Here is a 21,078-nt window from a genome sequence, read left to right as displayed (position 1 = left end):
CATTTGGAGTAAACCCAAAATGTCACTGAATTCCTCAGTTCTCTTTTTGGTGTAGTAGCCCCTTGGCCCTTGTGAACCTTCATATCCTGGTTTCAACTATCTGAGAGTAATCCAAATTTCCCTACCAAATAAATGATTGTAATTTGAAGTGTAGGCTGAATTTTAGGAGTGTTTAATTTACTCGGGGATTTAGAAGATTGTGTGCTAAAAATGAGCAACAAAACTACATTGAAATATAGATATGGTTGACTTAGTGGTTCACAGTTTGTGAGTTAAACTCAAAGAACTTTAATCTGTCTTCTTTTGGGAGGTGTCAGATTTTCAAAACAAGTCATTTAAACCCTGTGTCACCATACATAAGGAGCTATGGAAGCAAAAAAATAGTGACAGAACTTTATAAAAGTACACTACAGTTTAGGTTTTTTTTTTTTTTTTAATTTTTAATATATTTATTTATTTATTTTTGGCTGTGTTGGGTCCCCGTTTCTGAGCGAGGGCTTTCTCCAGTTGCGGAGAGTGGGGGCCGCTCTTCATCGCGGTGCCCGCTCTTCATCGCGGTGCCTGCTCTTCATCGCGGTGCCCGGGCCTCTCACTATCGCGGCCTCTCTTGTTGCGGAGCACAGGCTCCAGACGCGCAGGCTCAGTAATTGTGGCTTACGGGCCTAGTTGCTCCGCGGCATGTGGGATCCTCCCAGACCAGGGCTCGAACCCGTGTCCCCTGCATTGGCAGGCAGACTCTCAACGACTGCGTCACCAGGGAAGCCCTACAGTTTAGGTCTTAATGACCTAGTTGTAGACATTAAAACCAGATCCTTCATTATTGTATTAAATATGTTTTTTTTTTCTTTTTGCCTCAAGGATGTCCAGTATTGGATTTGATTCCAGTTAGTTCTATTGAGATCACATCTCCCAATTATCCTAACATTTATCCTAACATGCTGAACTGCACTTGGACTTTTTATTCTATGTCAGGAAATAAAATGAAGGCAGTGATTAAAGGCTTTATAACAGAAGAATCTTGGAACTGTGAATGGGATTACTTCAATATTTATGACGGACCAGATCAGCAATCAAGATTACTTGGTAAACTGAACTTTCTTAAATGTCCTACATTGAGTGGCATTCATATAAGCATTTATATAATCATATATATGGAAACCATGACCTACATTTGCCTTTGGAATGATATAATTTGTTGTCAGTGATTTTCCATCAGATCCTTCAGCAGAATCCTGAGTATTATTATTTTTTTTAATGTACATCAATTTTCTTCATGTCATGCTTATTTATGTGATGTGCTTGTGTTCTCTTTCTTACTCTTCTATTTTCTCTCTATTCTTGCTTTACTTTTTATTTATTTATTTATTTATTTATTTATTTATTTATTTATTTATTTATTTATTTATGGCTGTGTTGGGTCCTCGTTTCTGTGCGAGGGCTTTCTCTAGTTGTGGCAAGCGGGGGCCACTCTTCATCGCGGTGCGTGGGCCTCTCATTATCGCGGCCTCTCTTGTTGCAGAGCACAGGCTCCAGACGCGCAGGCTCAGTAATTGTGGCTCATGGGGCCTAGTCACTCCGCGGCATGTGGGATCTTCCCAGACCAGGGCTCGAACCCGTTTCCCCTGCATTAGCAGGCAGATTCTCAACCACTGCGCCACCAGGGAAGCCCCTGAGTATTATTGAACACAATGAGATGAGCATGAGACCATACTCACTGGATCTTGACCTTTAATTCCAGCTCTTTTTGATTTCATCCAGTGATTCCTATCTCATTTTACCATTAGGGAGCACACTAATTTTGTTTTTCTCAGGAGGTCATATGTTTTAAGAGGTTTTATTTCCTAAACTGCATTTTTAGGTAACTTTTTGAAATTTGTTTACTCAGATTTCATCCTCACAGTAAAGGTGGTTCTCTTTAGGCCCAGGGTAAATTATTAAAAGGTAAAGGTCAATTATCTTGAATAATCTTTAGAGATTTATTGACCACATGGTGTCTACCATGTTTGGATGTCAGGCAATATCCTGTTCTAAGATTGACACATAGAGGGAACTTTTCCAAAGGTTTTGTAATTCAATATTGTATCACCTTCTCCAATCTCCAACCAGTTATGCCAATCAGGACACCTTTACAATCCACCTATCACAAAGGGCAAGAGGAGAGGTTTATTTTTATTTTTTAAAATTTTTATAAATTTATTTATTTATTTTATTTTTGGCTGTGTTGGGTCTTCGTTGCTCTGCGGGGGCTTTTCTCTAGTTGCAGCGAGCGGGGCTACTCTTTGTTGTGGTGCACGGGCTTCTCATTGCGGTGGCTTCTCCCGTTGCGGAGCACGGGCTTTAGGCGCACGAGCTTCAGTAGTTATGGCATGCGGGCTCAGTAGTTGTGGCTCATGGGCTCTAGGGTGCAGGCTCAGTAGTTGTGGCGCACGGGCTTAGTTGCTCCACGGCATGTGGGATCTTCCCGGACCAGGGCTCAAACCCGTGTCTTCTGCATTGGCAGGCAGACTCTTAACCACTGCACCACCAGGGAAGCCCCAAGAGGAGAGTTTTGATGCTATCTTTTTCCAGGGGCCTTAGCCACTCCTATGATATTCTAGGATTTATAACACCAGTAAGTTCAGCAATGTGCTTTGAAATTCCAAAGTTATCTAAATATTTTCTTATCAACGAGTTTGGTTCCTGCCAAGGATTCTAAAGCAATTGAGAGTATGGAGGCAGAGGAGATACAAAATATCAAGCTATCAGTTCTCCATAAGATTAATATGAGGTGTCTATAGCAGCCAACCCTCCAACCCTAACTCTTGTGAATGCTTTTCAACCAGAGACCCTTGGAACATACCTGGAGTTGAACAAGTTAGATTTATTACTCATTGTGGAGAGGGAAAACACATATCCTGGAAAACCATGGGTTGTTAAAAGGGTGGTAGAGAGAACCTATTACAGTATTTAGGCTTTGGTCAGGTAATTTTGGAGAAGGTCTAGAGAAGTGTACTTTGCTCTAGATTGCTTGCAGGAAGCGGGGCAACTTTATGATTGGGTATCTCAATCATAGGGAGCCCTGACTAGAGTAAGGATAAAACTGTGATTGGTAAAGAAGTAGCAAGCTGTCATTTCAGCCATGAGAGGTCAATGTTTGGTATTTTTGTTGGTTACAGATGACCTTGTTTTTGTCTCATTTTATCATAGATTCAGAGTCTTGTCTGATGTTGATGTCCTGTGAGATTGTTTATGTCCAACAGGAGAACACAGTCCAGCTGTGAGTGTTGGACCAGCTCCTGGATGTCAGGGCTGCGTTTCTCTTTCTCACTCTATAGTATTCCTCAACCTGACAACATTATTCCTCTTTAAAAGTTCTGATTAATCAAAAATTCATGGGTGTCAAAAGATTACAAATGAGACAACTAATATTTCTATAATTAGCTTATACAATTCTATATAAAAGTGAGGACACTACCATTTGTTTGCTAGTTTATACAGTTTTATTTCATATACTTTTATGTCCTTACATAGTTTTAGTTCAGTGAAATATGCAATTTCTATAAGCATTGTTAAACTGTTGAACACTGAGCCCCATTGCTACTCTCCCAGCTAGTTAGAAGGGCTAGCCCATATGTGGAACCACATTGTCTATATTGTCTCAGTTATCTTTTCTTACTAAATCTTTTCGCTCACCTAAATAGAATTTATCAGTTTTTAGCTAGTTTTTAATTATTTCTGTGAATGTAAATGGAGTGGTACACAGCCTCCAAGTTGTCTTCATTGCAATGCTTTTACAATATTTTAATGAAAAGAACTTAGCAAAATTAAGGTTCATCTGGTCTTCCTTCTTCCATTTACCCCATGAGGGTAAGACATCAGTAACTAGTAAACACCATATTAAATGTACAGGTTAAATTCATTCATGACTGAGCATTTTCTAATGTGATAGGCACCTTGAAGAAACAATGGTAAACAATTCAGAAATGATCACTGCCACCTTCTTTTGGGAAGACAGATGATAAAGAAGAAGAAAACTAGTAACAGTATTTAACAGTAAATAATAATCAAATAATTATTGATTGTCAACGTAATCTGAAGGAAATAAGTTGAAGCAGAAGTATGGAATAATAGTGGGTAGACAGTTGCTTTAGTTAAGATGGTCACAGAAGATCCAAAGAATGAGAAGGAAACAGCCAGGCAAGGCCAGAATAGCAGGTGCAAAGGTGTCTAGTACCTATCTGACCTTACCTCCTACCATTCTCCCTCTCCTTCACCCAAAACCAGGCACACTGGCTTCTTTATTCTTCCTCAGACTAACCGAGCATATTCCTGCTTGGCCCCAAGGTGACTTCAAGGTTCACTTCCTCAGTTCATTCAGATGTCTGTTCAAATGTTACCTAATCTAAGGCCTCTTCTATCACACAATCTAAGTAACCCTCCTCCACTTTTCCTTCTTGGCATTTATCATGACCTGGCAGCGTATATATCAATATTTATTTGTTTAGAATCTGTTTCCCTCCACCAGAATGAAAATTTCCTGAGAGCAGGACTTAGTCTCTTGTTCACTGCTGTATCTCCAGTGTCTAGAGCACTCCTAACACTTAGTAAATATTTGATGAAAAAATAAGTGAGAAAATGGCCTTACAGGTGGGAAGAGCTTGGTAACCTAGGAAACTCTCAGAGGTCAGAGTGGCTGGAGATTGAGTGAGGACAGACTGGAATGAGGTGAGGTTGTAGAAGATGGAGGCTTTGCCTAGTTGTGCAGCTCAGGTTATCGTAAGGAGTTTGGATTTTATGCCAGTGCAATGGGAGGTCATTAAAGGCTTTTGACAGGGGAGTAAGTTGAGGGCTGCTATGACTGCCATGTTGGGAGTGAATTTTAGGGTGACAGGGTGAATTATGTCTGCAGCTATGAGGCTATCATGGTAATCTAGACCTACACTGTCTAATCCATGTTGTCATTTAAATTCAAATTAGTTAAAATGAAATGTGGTATTAGCCATACTTCAAGTGCTCAATTGCTACATGTAGTGAGTGATTACCATACTGGACAGCACTCATATTAAACTTTACATCATTGCAGAATGTCCTGTTAGTACTGTTTTAGGTAATAGATAATGTTGCCTTGAAAGAGGATGGCAACAAAGGAGTACAAGTGACGTGGACAGATCTGGAGATAGAACTGATAGGATTTCTTGATGGATTGAATGTGGAGTTAAATCTGCAGATCAAGGATGGCTCCTAAGTTATGGTATGAGGTTTTTGGAGGTGGTGGCATTTACAGAGATGGGAAATACTAGAGGGAGAAATAGATTTGTGGGGAGAGATCTATCCATGTTAAATTTTTTTTTAAAGATTTATTGATTGATTGATTGATTGATTGCTATGTTGGGTCTTCGTTTCTGTGCTAGGGCTTTCTCTGGTTGTGGCAAGTGGGGGCCACTCTTCATTGTGGTGCACGGGCCTCTCACTATCGTGGCCTCTCTTGTTGCGGAGCACAGACTCTAGACGCGCAGGCTCAGTAGTTGTGGCTCACGGGCCTAGTTGCTCCTCGGCATGTGGGATCTTCCCAGACCAGGGCTCGAACCCGTGTCCCCTGCATTAGCAGGCAGATTCTCAACCACTGCGCCACCAGGGAAGCCCCCATGTTAAATTTTTAATGCCATGATACATTTAGGTTGAGTTAGCAACAGGGAGCTAGAAGTAGAACTCTTAAAGTTTGGGCTTGAGATATAAATTTGAGAGTTGTCAGCTTCTTATAAGTTTCCTTAAGTTATTCATTCTCTGACTTCATCAGTTTCCTCTATCATTCTCATCAGTTTCAAACACATTCTAGTATTACCCATAATTCAAAACAAAACAGAACAAGAAATTTAGCTGTTGCCCCATTTCTCTGCTTCTCCTGACAGCAAAATCTCTCACTTTCTTAGAGGGTGATGGATATAGAAAGTTTATGGGATTAATGGCGAGAAGGTCATGGAGAGAGCAAACAATTACAGCAGGGAAATACTAACGGATTAGGATAGATAGGAAGTGGTGATTTAGAAAGTAGGATGTTTGAAATCAAAATTTCAGAAGTCTCAAATGATTACAGAATTTCAGAGCAGTGTTGGTAAAGAATGATAAGATAAAAGAAATAAGTTCCCTTGTGTGGTCAAAATTAGGGTTGGCACAGAGCTGGCATTCACTAGCTCAGTCTTACAAATCTTCATAGTCAACGTCCAGTCTGTCTGGCTGTTGCTCCTGCAATACTGGCTATTAAATATCATCCTTGGTCAAGCAACAATTTTAAGGAACATTAACAAACTGGAACACATCCACAGAACATAATGACCAGGATGCTGAAGGGTGTGGACACCTGGGCATGTTTATCTTGGAGAAGAGAGAAGACAGAAGGATCATAATTTCTTCCCTTCAAATATTTATGGAATTCTCACAGAGACTCTCGGGCCAGGTATGAAACTTGTTCTGCCTAGTAACATCTAATAGTTATTGAATGTTTACCATTATTCAGACATAGTCTTAAGAAATTTTAACTCTTAATCTTCTTAATAGTCGTATGGAGGTAGGTTACATTATCCTCATTTTAAATATAAGGAAACACAAATATATTGAGTAACTTGCCTCCAGTGACATAACTAGTAAATAGAGAAAGTTGGATTAAAGCCCAAGCACTCTGATTCAAACACTTATATCCTTGGCCACTCCACTAACCATGTGGCCATCATTACACTGATGCCTTTTGATTCAACATGAGCAAGAACTGTCAAGCAATTAGAACTGTTCAAAAAGAGAAAATGCTCATAAGTTCCATGTAATATCTTCAAATCCAGGTTTCATATGTCCAAGGGTATTTTAGAAGGAACTCCGTGTTAGGGGCTTCCCTGGTGGCACAGTGGTTAAGAATCCGCCTGCCAATACAGGGGACACGGGTTCAATCCCTGGTCCGGGGCAGATCCCACATGCCGCAGAGCAACTAAGCCTGTGCGCCACAACTACTGAGCCTGCACTCTAGAGCCCGCAAGCCACAACTACTGAAGCCCACACGCCACAACTACTGAAGCCCACGCACCTAGAGCCTGTGCTCCACAACGAGAAGCCATTGCAATGAGAAGCCCGCTTGCCGCAACTAGAGAAAGCCCACATGCAGCAACGAAGACCCAACGCAGCCAAAAATAAATAAAATAAATAAATTTTTAAAAAATTAAAAAAAGGAACTCCGCGTTATATGAAAGCTTGAACTAAATTATCACTAATATTCTATATTTAACCTAGTTCCTTACTTCTCATTCAGCCACCCATCTTAAACCTACACATTTTGTAAATGTGTTATCTGTATTTCTATCTAAGCCATTAATAGAAATACTGTACTTGGCAGAACCAAGGATAGAACCATTTTCATACCATTAAGACCTTCCCTTCAGGTTAACATTGTATGGTTATTTAATCAGCTGTGAAACTTCCTAGTCATATAATTATCCACTTACATTTTATATCTGTTCACAGGGACATCATAAGGTACTCTATTAAGTGCCTCACTGAAATTAAGATTCATTAAGTTTATCTCATTCCCCCTAGCCACCATCTAATTAACTCTAAAAATTAAATTAGGTTAATTTAATATGGCATGTAAAGGATCACATGCTCGTTGCTTGTGACCACCGATTCCTTCTTCAAGTGTTCAAAACCCATCTGTCTAATAATTTGCTGTAAAATTTTGGGTTTATTTTTATTTAACAAACACTTATAATGCTTCATAAATACAACTTCATATAATTCCATGTGAGTATTTTTTCAATCTCCATTATACAGATGAGAAAATTGAGGCAGAGAGATAGGTTAAATAACTTGCCTAGGGCTACATAGCTAATAAATGGCAGAACTAGCCCAAACCAGCAGTTTGGCTATAGAATCTGAGCCTGTAAGGGCTAAGCTACACTACTTCACTGATACAAGACTTTGGAAATCCTCTAGCCTCTTTGTTTTTCTCTGTCTCCTACCCATCCCCCTCTGCCAACCCCCAATCTCCTTTTTGAAAAACAGAGTAACATTTTCCCATTTCCATTATTTTAAAACTTCCAGAGTGTTAGTTGACTCTATGCAGAATGCCTTTACTTGATATGGTACATCCCAAAAGTTCCCCATCACATCCAATTCACCAAACAGATTCTCTGAGCATAAGAATGATGTAGAGATTAACTGTTGTCCTATTCCCCATCTTTCTCAGATTTCTGAGATAACATTATCTTTAAGACAAATCAGTAGTGTATCATTGTTTTATTTTGAGAGAATTTAAGTTACAGCCTGTACAGATAAATTACAGCAAATGGCCTATCACTATCAGGACCATCTTTGTGACAACTTTTGTGTTTCTGAATTAGGAAAGGATCATCACTAGTCTGTATTTGGGCAGCCTGTGAGTCTTAGTCAGTTTTGGATACTATAACAAAAATGCCATAGTTTGGGTAGCTTAAATAACAAACATTTATTTCTCACAGTTCTGAAGACTAGAAGTCCAAGATTTGGTGTCTGGTGAGGGCTTGCTTCCTGGTTCATAGCCGTCTTCTTGCTATATCCTCACATGGCAAAAAAAAAGTTGGGGAGGGGGGCTAGAGAGCTCTCTGGGGTCTCTTTTATAAGGGTTTATAAGGCTCCACCCTCATGACCAAATCACCTCCCAAAGGCCTCACCTACTACCATCACATTGGGGATTAGGATTTCTACATATGAACTTTGGGAGTATGCAAACTTTTGGTCCATAGTACTGTTCCATTACTTCTATTTCTCTGTCCATTTATCTTCATCGAAATGCCTCTTTACCTATCTTTATGATCAAAGATTGCCATATAATTGTATATCATTTCCATATCAATTGCTAGCCCAGTCTTTTCCCTTTATCTTTTAAAATCTATACCCTTTTATCGTTTCAATCAAATCATGAATTTCATCCCACAAATCTTGATCTTACATTATTGATAATCATTCCTTTGTCAAGATTTGTTTGGAATTTAATGTCCCCTCTCTCTCTTCTCCCTCTTTTACCTATGTAACTACACAGGAAAAGTATTTTAATTATCGAGTATATCTCACATTGCAGCTCATTTATGTGGCTCCAAGAAAGAATTTGTCTTGATATCCAGTGGTGCTTACCTAACTGTGAATTTTAAGACTGATGAATCTGTGGGAGAAAGAGGTTTTAAACTTATTTTGGAAGATATGACTCAGAAGCAATCACAGAAAAGCAATATTGGGATCCAACTGCCTATTAATGGTAAGAAATTGTTTTAAAACATTTATTAAAGCAGGTACCATATATGCCTTAAAGTAGAACCTGGGGCCCACTGATTTAGGAGTCACTGGTAGTCAGTCACCTTGCTCTAATACTAAAAATAGGATAACTTCATTTCCAACCATTCCTTAAGGCATGAGAATTTGGTGGTTCCGGTAGATCATGTGAGCTAATAAAGTTAATTGGGGTGAGTATGTGTCTATATGTGTGTATGTTATTTTTATTTAAGAAATAATGATAAACATAAAAGTCAGTCAGTTGCTATTTAAAAGATCCACTGGGGTCATTCAAGCTGAAACAAGGGTAGAGTTCAGTGTGTTTCCATGTCTCTGTTAACATATTTTTTATTAAGTAACCACCTCCCCACCCCCATGAAGAGCCCTCAAAAGGAATATTTTAGCTGAACCTATACTACTCTGCATAAAACAGAAACAAATGTGCTGATTTTTATCTACTTATCCTATCTAATTTTAAGCTAGAATTCCATTAGTTGTGCTTAAGACTAAAAAACCTAATGAATCTATTATTAGGAGATATTCTTGATTGGAGTGTAATTGCAGGAAGAATTTAATCCACGTGAACGCAAAGTTCTTTTTGATGTCGGTCTGTCTTTCCTAGGATAGTGGAACGAATGGGCTCTCCTAAGAGTCCTGGATTTGAGCTGTAGACTACTGAACCACATCATCCTATAGGTGTGATTTTTAATTGTTAAAGGGATGCTCACCTAACTGACCCTTCTTCTGTGTCCATTGCTTTTGTCTTTCATCACTATATCTCTAAACTGACCTTTTATTCTCACAGTAAAAATATTTAGCCTCATTTCTTTTTTTAAGTATTTTAAAGTAAGTTGAATACTAATAAAATATTGCTGTTATACATGTGTACAAACAGCCCAGAAGTCTGAGTTACCACATATAATGTGGATTACAAATGCAATAAAAAACATGCAGTAATGCAGTAAACCTTAATGCACTAAAAACATGTTTGAGTAAATACCTTTTGTGGGTTTTTTCTCCCTAAAATCTAGGATAATCTTAATTTTGAAGAGTGCATATTTTTTAGGCATATGTATTTAAAAGGAAGAGGGAATCCATGTGTTATACATATCTGAAAAGAAATTAGAAATGAGTTTTGACATAAGTATTGAATAAACACAAACCCACTATGCTAGAAACTTTTTGTTTTAAATAGATTTCTAGTGTAAAAAAAATCTCAAGTAAAGAATTCACAAGTGACCATATCTTATCATTCTGAAATTATATGGCTATGGAGATGCTTAATTTTCTTTATATTTAAGTCTCTTGTTATTCCCTGGTAAATTTCTTTATAAATCTGAGAATGGAGTAAACACATTGGTAGAAATTTTCCCTATGCTTTTCCTTTATATAAACATTTTATTTTGAATACATGTAGCATAAAGTATTTTGATGTGTCTAGATACGTTATACTGGGATAACACAAATGATGCCACAGAAAGAACAATCTCCAGTAATTTCATGATTAAGTGCAATTTTTTATTTCTTTTTTAAAAATTGATTTGTGTTCTGATTCATCTAAAGATGTATATATTAATGCTTTAGTTAACTATTGATTTTTACTCATTTAAAAGCAATGGAAGAAAAGATGAGTCTCATCTCTTGCAAAGAATCCTAGTTTTGAACCTACAAAAGAAATAAATGCCTCCATTCTGAGATTTTAATAGACTTTCACAAGTATTGCTATCTGATGTTTTGTTGTTACTTTTCTAAGGGCTAACAGTAGAAAACAATACCAGAAGACAGCCAGCCCAAGACAAATGTGGAATTCCTGTTGTTGACCCATTTCTCATGGAAGGATCTGAGAGGAATACAAACGTGTTGCCAGCCAAGCTTGGGAAGCCCAGGGTGGTTGGTGGCCATGCCGCCCCTGCGATGTCGTGGCCCTGGCTGGTCAGTCTGCAGTACCAAGGACAGCATTACTGTGGAGGTGCTCTGATTGGGAGACAGTGGGTCCTGACAGCGGCACACTGCAACTTCAGGTGTGTGCCCAAGTGGTGCAGGGTTGCGGAGAGCAGGGTGGTGAGGAGCTATTTGAGGGTCCACAGTGGGTGCACTCCTTGTGCTCTCCCCATGTCACAAGAAACATTAAGCATCAGCTCCCACGGATACAGTCCCCATCTTGCAAATGAATTAAAGTGTTAGGTTGATGAAACTTTCTGTGCTTCACTAATACACTTACTACTAATAGGTTGAATTTTAAAAGCAGCTTCCTGCTTCTAGGTATAATTTAATTAATAAGTAACTAACAACACCCCCCCATCCATAAAAATGAAGGTAATGATGTCTCAACATTTTTGCACCAGTCTCTCAGCATGGTGCCCAGAGCCGAGGGGTTGCTCAAATGTGGCTTCCTTTCCTCCTTGCTCTCCTCTACGGACTGTCTGATGATCATACCCAGTCCTGAAGTAAATGTGTAAAGTTTCAAAGAATTTTAAAGAATGTCCTTTAAAGGAACATTTTTTTTTCTTTGACTTTATCTGAATCTTGGTCTCAATGTAATATGGAAATATCTGAAAACTCCTTCCTCAAAGGAGTCTTAGCTTGACGTTTTTAATATTATCTCCCAGAAGTAGTGAGACAGTTGACATTGTCATACAATGTCCCATAGCTGAATGAGTAGATATGACATTTTCAGGGTCTCTAAAATTGGCTTTATAATGAAAGCATCTGCTCAAATAACATGCTGAGCAGGAAGCTTCAATGAACCAAAAACTCAATTTCTTTAGCATTCCCCAACTCTTACTTTTGATATAGCTAAATCACAAGAAGGCATCCTTATTAAGGCAGTTTTCAGACTTTCATGTGCTTAAACTTACCTGGGGAGTTTGCTATAAACAGAATCTTAGAATATTAATCCTGAATTTTGATTTGCTGAGTTATGTCTGGGATTCTGCATTTTTAATACACAAGCCAGATTTAATGCATGGGGTCCCTAGACATTTCTTTGAGAAACATCGTATTAGGGAGTAGAGTAACTATAACTTTCAGGATAGTTTCAGTGACCATCACATAAGTACATCATATAATGCATAATGATTATAATACATAAAATCATTATCTTGAGGCATCATGAATCTTGTCAAAAAAATATTGTACTAAATCATTTTATTTGATGTTATGAAGGCAAGAAAGTAGATACTTTAAAAATTTTCTCAAGGATTGAATTAATGAGAAACTCCCATTTTCTAAGAATTCAGGATAATAAGGATATTAATGTGGATTGAAAATTTTAAAGAAAGTTTTGGGGACTAGATTTTGGCAATAATATAATTGGAGTATAGAAGCAAAAAAAATGTTAAAGAATACATTTTTAGTAATTCTGAAAAGTGATGGCCTCATTAAAAGGGGTATCTATTTCCTCACTCCCTTTTCTTATGACAAGTACTGTCACAGACAACCTGGTAATAGGAAGAAGTTACCTGTGGAATACAGGAAATAGAGATTTGATACCAGTGAAAGCTGTATACACTCACCCCAGCTTCACACAATTTCCTCCCAATGATGATCTATGCTTGTTGCATCTGGAAAACCCTGTTGAACTAGGTCAGTACGGATAACTCTTTTCCATATTTTGAACCTTTTATCTTCCATCTTGCTTAGAAGTGCTGTGTGTACTTTTGAAGTTAAATAATTATTTTAAAATTTCCTTACATTCTAAGATGCTTTCTCTAAAAGCTGAAGTATCTGCATAAACATTTTGCTGTTCTGTGTATTTAATTGACAGAGGTCCAGAGAAGATTTCAGAGAAGTATGTTTTTAACTTTGTCCTATATATTCTCCTGAGACTCTTTATGTTCTATGAGGTTATACCAAATACTTAGAACATCAGTTTGAACCACCACATGTTTAATTTTCTGTGCCTTCATAACTTAGTAAAATCTTGGTTTTTAAAAAAATAGTTACTTAAGCCAAAGCTAAGTGAAAGTGAGGCATTGTTAATCCTGGCTCTGTCACGAAGTAGCCATGTGATCTTGGGCATGTTATGTAACTTCTGTGACCTTAGCTTTATCCTTTGTAGAAAGGGAATGGCAGTAACCCACCTACCTACTTAGCACAGGTGAGCATTCAGTGGGAAGGTGTATTGGGGGGGATGTAACTAAGATCTGTGGATAGTCCCTACTTTCACACCCAAGCCTTTCCATGGCATCACAGGGTTCTGGGACAGTTTTCTTTCTTTGCTCCAATTCTCTCCTCTGTTTCTGCCTATAGACCTCCCTTTTTATGTCTTTTCGTTGCATCCATCCTACAAACCCCCAATCATGGTTCAGTCTACCATTTGCTATTTATTTATTTATTTGTTTGTTTGTTTATTTATTTATTTATGGCTGTGTTGGGTCTTCATTTCTGTGCGAGGGCTTTCTCTAGTTGCCGCAAGCGGGGGCCACTCTTCATCGCGGTGCGCAGGCCTCTCACCATCGCGGCCTCTCTTGTTGCGGAGCACAGGCTCCAGACGCGCAGGCTCAGTAGTTGTGGCTCACGGGCCCAGTTGCTCCGCGGCATGTGGGATCTTCCCAGACCAGGGCTCAAACCCGTGTCCCCTGCATTGGCAGGCAGACTCTCAACCACTGCGCCACCAGGGAAGCCCCTACCATTTGCTTTTTATGCTTTTAAAACTGAGTCAGTGAGAGCATTTAGAACAGTGCTTCTTAACCTTGACTATGCATTATCATCCTCTGAGTTGCTTTAAAAACAAAACAAACAAAACTATCAGCCCAGATGCATTTTGGAACAGTTAATTACAATCTCAGGATTGGAGCTCTGACATCAGTATTTTTTCTCTTCATCCTGCTTCTTAAATTTATTTTTAGTTAAACTTTCAATGCTGAGATAATTGTAGATTCACATGCAGTTATAGGGAATAATACAGAGAAACCAAAGTACTTTTTAACCTGGTTTTCACGAATGGTAACATCTTGCAGGATTTGACATTGATGCAGTTGAGATACAGAACACTTCTGTCACCATAAGGATCATTACTGTTGCCCCTTTAGAGCCACACCCGTTTCCTTCCTCCCCATTCCACCCTCCCCACCCAGACTTCTGTCAACCACAAATCTGTTCTGTTTCTATAATTTTGTCAATTCAAGAGTGTTACATAAATGGAATTATATAATATGTAACCTTTTGGGATTGACTTTTTTCGCTGGGCATAACATCCTGGAGCTTCATTTATGTGGTTGCATGTATGAGTAGTGCATTCCTTTTAATAGCTGAGTAGCGTTCACAATATGAATGTTCAACCACTCATAACGTTTAACCATTCATTTGTTGAAGAATATCTGGGTGGTTGCTAGCTTTTAGATGTTACAAATAAAGCTCCCACAAACATTCGTGTAAAGGTTGTTTCCTTTTTTTTATTTAAATAATGCTGGATTGACTATCCTTATGTGTACATTTTTCCAGGTCTATGATTGCCTTAAGATAAATTTCTCAGAAGCAGAAATGCTGGATTTAGGGCATAACTGTTTTCAAGACTCTTGACATATTTCTAAGTTATAAACACAGCTGGATGTGGAGTACAAGTCAATACATCCCCCTCCTCCATCCTGCCAAATGATGCAATCTGGCAATATCTGTCAAGTTTTAAAGTGTGTGCCTTGTGGTCCAGCAACTCAGTTATCCAGGAATACTGGCACAAATGCACAGATGCATGATCTGGGAAACTTGATGCAGCTTATAAGGGAAAAAATTAAAAGTCTAAATGTTTGCCAATGGGATTTAATAAATCGAGGTACATTCATTATCTGAACACTATATGCTATTAAAAAGAATGATGTAGTAATGATGCCATGTAAATGGCATGATCATAATCTAGTAAATGAAGAATATCAGAATAAGAAAAATGGCTGATTAAAAAAATATGTTGTTAGTAGGAAAATGTTATTTAGCTCAAGGAAATTTGGGAGAAGATACGATAGAGCAATGATTATCTGTGAAGGCAGAATAACATAAGATTTGGCACACACGTAGAGAGATGAGTAGGAAAAGAATAGACAAGTTACAAACAGTTTTATTTAATTTTATTAAGAGATAGCAGTAAAAATAAAGAACATATCATTGAAATAAATGGCCTATGATAGCAGATATGCTGACGCATTTAAGTATGTAAAAATCTGGATGAAAATGAAGTTAAACAGCCTGGGAAAAAGGGAAAACAAACACAAGAGCACTGCATTCAGTGTGTGTGTGTGTGTGTGTGTGTGTGGCATATATACACACAGACACACAAACCCACAATATTTATATATACACAGATTTTGGTGATAAGAAAAAATGTAAATGTTTAAATGTATAATGTATCAATATATTTTATAATAACCTGTGAAGATAGAATTAGATATAAAAATACTTATTAGCTATAAAAATACTTTAACAGTTAAATTGCTACGTGTTTTTCCCCGTTCTTCATGTAACATAGTTGAAAAAAGAAGACAATTATAGGGACTTCCCTGGTGGTCCAGTGGTAAAGAATCCGCCTTACAATGCAGGGGATGCGGGTTCAATCCCTGGTCGGGGAACTAAGATCCCACATGCCGCAGGGCAACTAAGCCCGCGTGCCACAACTACTGAGCTTGCGTGCCTCAACTAGAGAGCCTGTGTGCCACAAACTACAGAGCCCATGCGCCCTGGAACCCGAGAAAACCCACATGCCACAACTAGAGAGAAGCCCGCACGCCACAACAAAGAGCCCGCGTGCTGCAACTAAGACCCGACACAGCCAAAAATAAATAAAATAAATAAATAAATAATAAAAATCTTAAAAAAAAAACAATTATATTCTTCTCCACTCTCATCTCAAATTCAACAAGGTGATGTCCTGAAGGCACATAGGCAAAAAGACAGATGCACTTTAAAAAATGGTTATGGATGAGAAGCCCCACATTTCAGTGTAGGGCATGTGTTTCTGTTTTCCTAGGAGGATATGGAAATACCTGGAGCAAAGTGGTAACATGTATATTGGGATGATCCCCTCTGAGTAAATAACAGGTGAAATCTTCTGGAAGACTTATTAAATTACAGGGTTAGAAAGGGTACTGTTAGGTCAAAGTAGGTATTTCTAGAGCCATCACTGAAGAGCAAACAGTATTGACAATGTTAATATGCATTTTTCTTTCTCATCCTTTTAATTAGGAAAGTTTGTATCTCCAATCTGTTTGCCAGGGAAAGATGATAAAATAAATTTACTTTCCAAATGTATGACTGCTGGATGGGGAATAACTGAACCTCATCGTGAGTATATTTTATTACCTCTTCTAAGATTAGAATGCAAACAAATATATGTGAAGTCTGAGTATACTGTTTACTCATTTTCAATTTTTCTGTATTTTTAATAGGAATGATAGTGGAAAAATTTTTTTCATAATGGACCTAAAGGTGACTGGTTGGGTTTTAGGCCATGATATTCATTAATACAAGTTCACTGATACTTTTAAAAACTGTGTTGGTAAATATCTAGTGATGTTATTAGCTAATAAATATTTGTGTGTTTCACTTATATGTATTTATTCTCAACTGCACTGTGAGTGCACACACTCACACACACATAATTGTTTTCACAACAGTGTAGATGTTGCTATTGTGAAAACCCATACTTGAAGATATATGAGCCTATTCTTAAGGCTGTGAGGCATTTTTCTGAAATGATAGGCTGGTATAAAAGGTAAATGGGTAGATATGATATCATTTATATGTGGACTCTAAAATATGACACAAATGAACTTATTTATGAAACAGAAACAGACTCACAGACATAGAGAACAGACTTGTGGTTGCCAAGGGGGAGGGGGGCAGGGGAGGGTTGGAGTGGGAGTTGGGATTAGCAGATGCAAACTATTATATGTAGAATGGATAGACAACAAGGTCCTGTTGTGTAGCACAGGGAACTATATTCAATATCCTGTAATAAACCATAATGGAAAAGAATATGAAAAAAATATACATATGTAATAACTGAATCACTCAACTATACTTCAATTAAAAAAAAAGGTAAATGGCTAGAAAGATTATGTGCAGATATTCTAGTCCATATAAAGATCAAACCCATGACTCTGGTCTCACATACACCCTATTTTGCAAATGAATTAACTACTTACAAATATCCAATAAACTAAAGAGTTATTTAGAATGCAATTTCAGTTGTCAGCTTCCAGTCAGTGTCAGCACTTAACCAGAATGTCTGCTCAGCAGAAGTCAAATCAAAAGAATGAGAATGTCGTGAAACCAATGAATTAAAGTATAGACTTAATATGTAAAAAATGAATTATATTGTTTGCTTTATCAACAACTGATTTGAGTGTAAACTTTGTCTTTTTTTCAGAAAGTGATATTTTTATATCTTCTGAGGACTAAAGACAAAAGAACCCACATAAAATGTTTTTCATTGTTTCTGTTGTATAAGCCACTGTGAAGTGATTATATTAGGTTTTTAGAAGTCACCTAACAGCATCACTATAGCGCTGAGAGGGGAGAATGGGTGGGATTTAACCCTTGGAGTCTGTGTATATATAAGGCTATTTTTGTTTTATCCTTTAATATCATTTGCCTATGTGTTTTTATTCCTTTTCTACTAGAAGATGAATTTCCTAAAACGGTGCAGCAGGCAAAGGTACCACTGATTAGTAGTACATCTTGTCGAAGCTACTGGGGACTGGATATTAAAAACACCAATATATGCGGAGGGGCTGCAGGATCATCCTCCTGTATGGTAATGAAGGCCTGCATTGAGGAGGGCAGGAGTTTTCTTCTCAGTGTGTCTCATGAATGGGTGTTTGCTGACCATAAAAAGGTATAAATGTATGGTAGTTTTAAAATGAAAAGTGAGAGGAGTAAGTACATTGCTAAATTGATGTACTGTGATTGCTAATTTGATATTTTTGTGGATTCTATTCTCAAAAGGAATTACTTGTTCAATTGCTAGGCTGAACTATGTGAAACTGATAACTTTCAACTGTTTTTGATCCACAAAAAAATGATTTCTTGTGGTTCAACTTCATAGCTGAATTGGGTAGCTCAAACTACTTACTTCCAGTAGCACTGAAAATATAAAGATGCTTTCACGTAACTCAAAACCATCATTTAGTCATTTATATTTATTAGATGCTTGAAACTTTCTGCATGGCACAGTCTATTGTCAGCACAAAATGAATTTATGCTAAATGTTTCTTTCAGCCTCGCCTTGAAAATATAGATTTTGATCTGATTCAGAGATCTGTAACATCAGCCAACAACTTCAGTGGTTGTAGTTCCCTATGCTGTTATGAGCAGAAATCAGAGATGAGAGAGTGACTTACACACTGTCGGATCATCCCCTGCAGTTGGGGGTTAGTGTCAGCCATGAATCATGCAGCCAGGAGAATGAACTTCTCTTTTTGCTGGTTGCAGGGAGATTCTGGAGGACCACTGCAGTGTGCCCAGGATGGGCAGTACAAGCTCATCGGTATTGTGAGCTGGGGCAGCAGTAACTGCCATCCTGCCGCACCAACGGTCTTCACCAGAATTTCTGCTTATAGAGACTGGATCACATCTGTCACTGGAGGAGAAGCATGATCACTGGAAGAGCAGCATGGTGGAACTGTGTTCCTAAGTGGGAAAGGAAATACATGACTGCCTACCTGAAAAATATGTCTCTTGTCATTGCTAAAAAACTCAATGTCACTTCCCCCAACCCTTGTCATTGAGGAGCTTGGATTTGGTGTGTACATACATTCAATATTAAACATCGGTCACAGAAAGCTAATGTTGGTTCATGCCTCCTGGGAACTTACAATCTTAAATGTCATTAATTTCATGTCTAGTGTACCATGTACTATATGTCAAATTTGAATACCATCATATATACTTTTACTATTTTTTTAATTTAGTTAACATTGGAAGATATGAAGGGAGATGTTATTCACTCCATATAGTTCTTTTTTTTTTATTTTAAAGATTCTTTTTTTTTTAAGCTTTTTAAAAAAAATTATTTACTTTATTTACTTATTTTTGGCTGCACTGGGTCTTTGTTGCTGTGCGTGGGCTTTCTCTAGTTGCGGCGAGTGGGGGCTACTCTTCGTTGTGGTGCGTGGGCTTCTCATTGCGGTGGCTTCTCTTGTTGAGGAGCACAGGCTCTAGGCACACAGGCTTCAGTAGTTGTGGCACGTGGCTCAATAGTTGTGGCTCACGGGCTCTAGAGCACAGGCTCAGTAGTTGTGGCGCATGGGCTTAGTTGCTCCACGGCATGTGGGATCTTCCCGGACCAGGACTCGAACTGATGTCCCCTGCATTGGCAGGCAGATTCTTTTTTTTTTTTTAACATCTTTATTGGAGTATAATTGCTTTACAATGGTGTGTTAGTTTCTGCTTTATAACAAAGTGAATCAGCTATACATATACATATATCCCCATATCTCTTCCCTCTTGCGTCTCCCTCCCTCCCACCCTCCCTATCCCACCCCTCTAGGTGGTCACAAAGCACCGAGCTGATCTCCCTGTGCTATGCGGCTGCTTCCCACTAGCTATCGGTTTTACATTTGGTAGTGTATATATGTCCATGCCACTCTCTCACTTTGTCCCAGCTTACCCTTCCCCCTCCCCGTGTCCTCAAGTCCATTCTCTAGTAGGTCTGTGTCTTTATTCCTGTCCTGCCCCTAGGTTCTTCTGACCTTTTTTTTTTTTTTTTTTAGATTCCATATATATGTGTTAGCATACAGTATTTGTTTTTCTCTTTCTGACTTACTTCACTCTGTATGACAGACTCTAGGTCCATCCACCTCACTACAAATAACTCAATTTCGTTTCTTTTTATGGCTGAGTAATATTCCATTGTATATATGTGCCACATCTTCTTTATCCATTCATCTGTCGATGGACAGGTTGCTTCCATGTCCTGGCTATTGTAAACAGAGCTGCAGTGAACATTGTGGTACATGACTCTTTTTGAATCATGGTTTTCTCAGGGTATATGTCCAGTAGTGGGATTGCTGGGTCGTATGGTAGTTCTATTTTTAGTTTTTTAAGGAACCTCCATACTGTTCTCCATAGTGGCTGTATCAATTTACATTCCCACCAACAGTGCAAGAGGGTTCCCTTTTCTCCACGCCCTCTCTAGCATTTATTGTTCGTAGATTTTTTGATGACGGCCATTCTGACTGGTGTGAGATGATATCTCATTGTAGTTTTGATTTGCATTTCTCTATTGATTAATGATGTTGAGCATTCTTTCATATGTTTGCTGGCAATCTGTATATCTTCTTTGGAGAAATGTCTATTTAGGTCTTCTGCCCATTTTTGGATTGGGTTGTTTGTTTTTTTGATATTGAGCTGGCAGGCGGATTCTTAACCACTGCGCCACCAGGGAAGCCCTCACTCCATATAATTCTTAATTTTACTCACATAGAACAGTGCCCTATGCGCAGTTATACAGGAATGGTCCCTGTAAGTTTCACAATTTCAGTGAGCAATTGACATTTAAGAAATTATTTATCAGGCTTATCATTTGATTTTTAAATTTTTAGATAAAATCTTAGGATATTTCACTTGTTTACAAAACATTTATCTGAACTTCAGCTGACCAAGACCCTCATCTCCCTAGGCTTAGCCAAAAACTAAGGAAGGCCCCTGAGCCTGGATACTTAATGCCAAAGCCCATCACAGAGATATATAATATAGAATAAGAAAGAGTCTGAAGCAACTATTTTTTCTTACTTTCCACCAAAATTTATCATTTGCTTTCCAGAATTACAGCATTCAAAAAAGGAGGATAGTTTAACTTTTTAGGTAAGCACAATATAACCT

The 21,078-nt window shown here is 38.2% G+C and overlaps 1 protein-coding gene across 7 annotated transcripts in view; it reads left to right on the top strand.

The window, feature by feature from the left end:
* Nucleotides 1–19,037, top strand: part of OVCH1 (ovochymase 1) — a 90,719-nt gene extending 71,682 nt beyond the window's left edge. For 6 of the 7 annotated variants that reach the window (XM_082352050.1, XM_082352047.1, XM_082352049.1 and 3 more), the window contains 7 exons: nucleotides 859–1,083; nucleotides 9,077–9,250; nucleotides 11,018–11,285; nucleotides 12,689–12,849; nucleotides 16,438–16,536; nucleotides 17,877–18,010; nucleotides 18,688–19,037. In XM_082352050.1, coding sequence (XP_082208176.1) covers nucleotides 859–1,083; nucleotides 9,077–9,250; nucleotides 11,018–11,285; nucleotides 12,689–12,849; nucleotides 16,438–16,536; nucleotides 17,877–18,010; nucleotides 18,688–18,852 — 1,226 coding nt within the window. In that variant the 3' untranslated portion in view covers nucleotides 18,853–19,037. The remainder of the gene's footprint in view (nucleotides 1–858; nucleotides 1,084–9,076; nucleotides 9,251–11,017; nucleotides 11,286–12,688; nucleotides 12,850–16,437; nucleotides 16,537–17,876; nucleotides 18,011–18,687) is intronic. The other variant, XM_082352048.1, reaches the window with a different exon arrangement.
* Nucleotides 19,038–21,078: the final 2,041 nt, after the last annotated feature.

The sequence above is a fragment of the Balaenoptera borealis genome (genome assembly GCF_965194805.1).
Source record: "Balaenoptera borealis genome assembly, chromosome: 13".
NCBI classification, from domain to species: Eukaryota; Metazoa; Chordata; class Mammalia; order Artiodactyla; family Balaenopteridae; genus Balaenoptera; species Balaenoptera borealis.
The sequence above is the reverse complement of the archived record's forward strand: the minus strand, read 5'-3'. Positions and strand labels throughout refer to the sequence as shown.